Below are 2,961 nucleotides of genomic sequence, written 5' to 3'. Positions count from 1 at the left end.
CATTAACCGTTTTGTTTAAAAGATATAGTATTTTAAAAATTATTAATTTTAAATGGTAAGTACTGTTGACGAAAACGTGTGGCAACGTCGCACTATGACGCTATTAGAAAAGTGCGCGAAAAATTTAAAAAATGAAAAAGAAGGGACTGATGTTTAATGTTGTAAATGTTGTTTATTTAGTAAAATTAAAATTGTTATAATGTTTTACAAATATTAAATATATTTTTTTCACATTAACAATACATGTTATAAATTAAAACAATATGAACGATGGCCATAAACGATTAAAAAATAATTATACATATTTATAAACATACAAGTTTTGAAAGTAGATAATTTATATTGCATTAATAATATTCAGAATGCAATAAAATGATTCTATTAACAGCCAACTTTTAATATTAAAGTCGATAATTTTTAAAAAAATAATATCAGAACATTAATCGTATTTATAACTTCTTTTAAAAATTTTAAATGATTTAAAATAATCATATTATAACAGACAACTTATAATACTAAAATTGATATAATAATGTATTTTTAAAATACTGTATAAATATTTTAGTATTTATTAAAAAAGTGACTAATCTTATTTAAAACTCTTATATCGCCCGTAATTTTTGGTTTTCCGTTTGACTTTTTTTCTTTAAATAATTGAATAACTCCTGTCGTACCAAAGTCAGCCTTAACTTTTAAAAGGTTTTCGAATGTTATTTCTTCTGTTGCAATTTTTTTTATAATAATATCAGATATCACTTTTTTCAAAGGTTTTAGAGATGGCAAGGTAATACTTTTTATTACACTATCGGTGTAACTGGTGCAATTATTTATTAAATCTTTTTTGTTTAGAAAACTAGATGATAGTTTTTCGAGTATTTTCACATCATAACATGCTTCGTGAAAACTTTCTAATTTTTCTTGCAAAAAATCTTCGGCTAATTTTTCTAGTTTAAACATGTTTAAACCTTTTCGATCCGGAAAAGCTTTTTTAAACAAAGTTAGAGAATCCGAAAATCCCACAATACCATCAAAGTTTTCTATCATAGATGACGTAGTTACTGCTTGGAGAAAATAAGAAACATCAAATTTTGCATTGTGAGCAACCAATACGCACGGATTCAACTCTGTCAAAAACTGTTGAAATTTAATTAACGCTTGTTTCAATGGGATAGATGTTAGTGGTTTGCCATACAAAAATAAATCTCCATTAATGTTCTCCAAACCTGTAATTTTAAAGGCTTCAGGAGTTACAGGTTGTGTTGGATTTATGTAGGTTTCGAAGGATTTTTCTCCACATTTTGCAGCTATTTGTAAAATGTCTGATTGTTTTGACAAACCAGAAGTTTCTAAGTCGAAGTAAACTAAATTACAATGTTCCACTGAAATAGGATTATTTTGCAGTTTATTTTTTACAATTAGAGGGTCCAGAACAATGTGAGGTCTTTCAAAATCAACTTCAAGCCCGCAATTTGGTTGATACTGAATTCCTTCCTGTCTTTCATTTCGTTTCCTTGATGATTCTGTAGATGCATGTAATGAAATTCTTCGTCTTTTAGTTGCAGGCAATTTCGCTTTTATTGCCCTTTTCTTTCTTACTTCGTCCTTTTTGGTAACAAAAGCAGATGTATGTTTTCCTGGAGATAATGACAGCTTTTCTTTTACATTTAGCAAATGACTATCTCCCTCGTTTTTTGTCGCAACCGCACTTGCTACACGGTAGCTGCATGATTCTGACAAGCTGTAGGAATGATTTTTTGGAGATTTATGAGCTACAATATTATGAAAACTCTCATTTCCTTGGCTGGAAGCTGCAACAGAAAACTTTGAGGCATTGTTCGCATACTTGATGAATATATTTTCTAAAACCTTATACAATTTCGAATCTTGAAGTATTATTTTTTGCGGCTTCAAATCACGCTTACACCAAGAACCGCATTTTTCATGACGATTAAACAAATGATCTGGGATTGATCGAAGAGTATCTGCTAATTCTTTAGCTTTACCTTTGTTTTGATGAACAGCGTAACCAAAACATTTTTTGATGTGACGAACAGTTTCCGTTTTCATTTCTTTAAATTTACTTTTTAATTCCATAATATCGCCATTAAAATGTTTATTTATGTGGTTTGTATCGGCAAGTTTAAAAATGTGATCTGAATTTCCTCGACGAATTCCAGCTATTGTCGAACTATCCTCATCACCTATCAGAACTCGTACTTTTAGTCCCTCTTCATCTAAAATTTTGCTTCCATTTACGAGTTGAACTCTAACACTCGCCTCCATAGCTTTAGCACTTCCTTCGTGGTTTTTCCGACAATCATGATCACTCTTTGCGTGACCCTTGTTGCAAAGTGTGCATTTCCGATTCCGAACTCCGTAATCCAAAATTTTTCCGCTAAGAAATCCTATAATAGAGCCATAACCATTTAGGCTGTTGTAACTCCGGCCATTCCCTCTTTTACTCCAGCCCATATCGTAAGAGACTATAATGTTACAAATTTCTTCTATGGCTCTATTAAATTGTTCGTCGTTGTTTTCAGGATTTTCAGAATAAAAGACAGCGATAGACTGTTGAACAATACTGTACTGAGGATAAATTTCATCAAAAATTTCTTTCATAATTTAATTGTGTGTGTCAAAAAAAAGTGATTACATTCTCTCCCGTAGTTCTTCAATTTTTTCTATAACCAATCTTTTTTCCTCTTTGGCACTAGATCTACAACTGTCTTTAGCCGTTTCCTCAATTTTAGGACCAATTTCACGTTCATATCTTTTAAAAAGATTATTGGATACTGCATGAATATTCAGTGTAGTTAGTAATTTATTTAGCACCGTGCAACCGATTCCTGAATGAACTGCACCTAAAATTAATAAACTTATTTAATAACAGTACAAAATTATAATAATTATACATAACATTACAAAATTAAATTCATGTGAATTTTATATTTATTTAAGATT

The 2,961-nt window shown here is 30.1% G+C and overlaps 1 protein-coding gene across 1 annotated transcript; it reads right to left on the bottom strand.

The window, feature by feature from the left end:
* Positions 1 to 561: 561 nt before the first annotated feature.
* Positions 562 to 2,619, bottom strand: LOC122507251. The gene has a single exon (XM_043619867.1). It carries the CDS (start codon positions 2,617 to 2,619, stop codon positions 562 to 564), a length of 2,058 nt encoding a protein of 685 aa, XP_043475802.1.
* Positions 2,620 to 2,961: the final 342 nt, after the last annotated feature.

Source organism: Leptopilina heterotoma, unplaced genomic scaffold (assembly GCF_015476425.1).
Source record: "Leptopilina heterotoma isolate Lh14 unplaced genomic scaffold, ASM1547642v1 Lhet_455, whole genome shotgun sequence".
NCBI lineage: Eukaryota > Metazoa > Arthropoda > Insecta > Hymenoptera > Figitidae > Leptopilina > Leptopilina heterotoma.
Note: the sequence above shows the minus strand (reverse complement) of the source record. Positions and strands in the feature narration are given on the sequence as shown.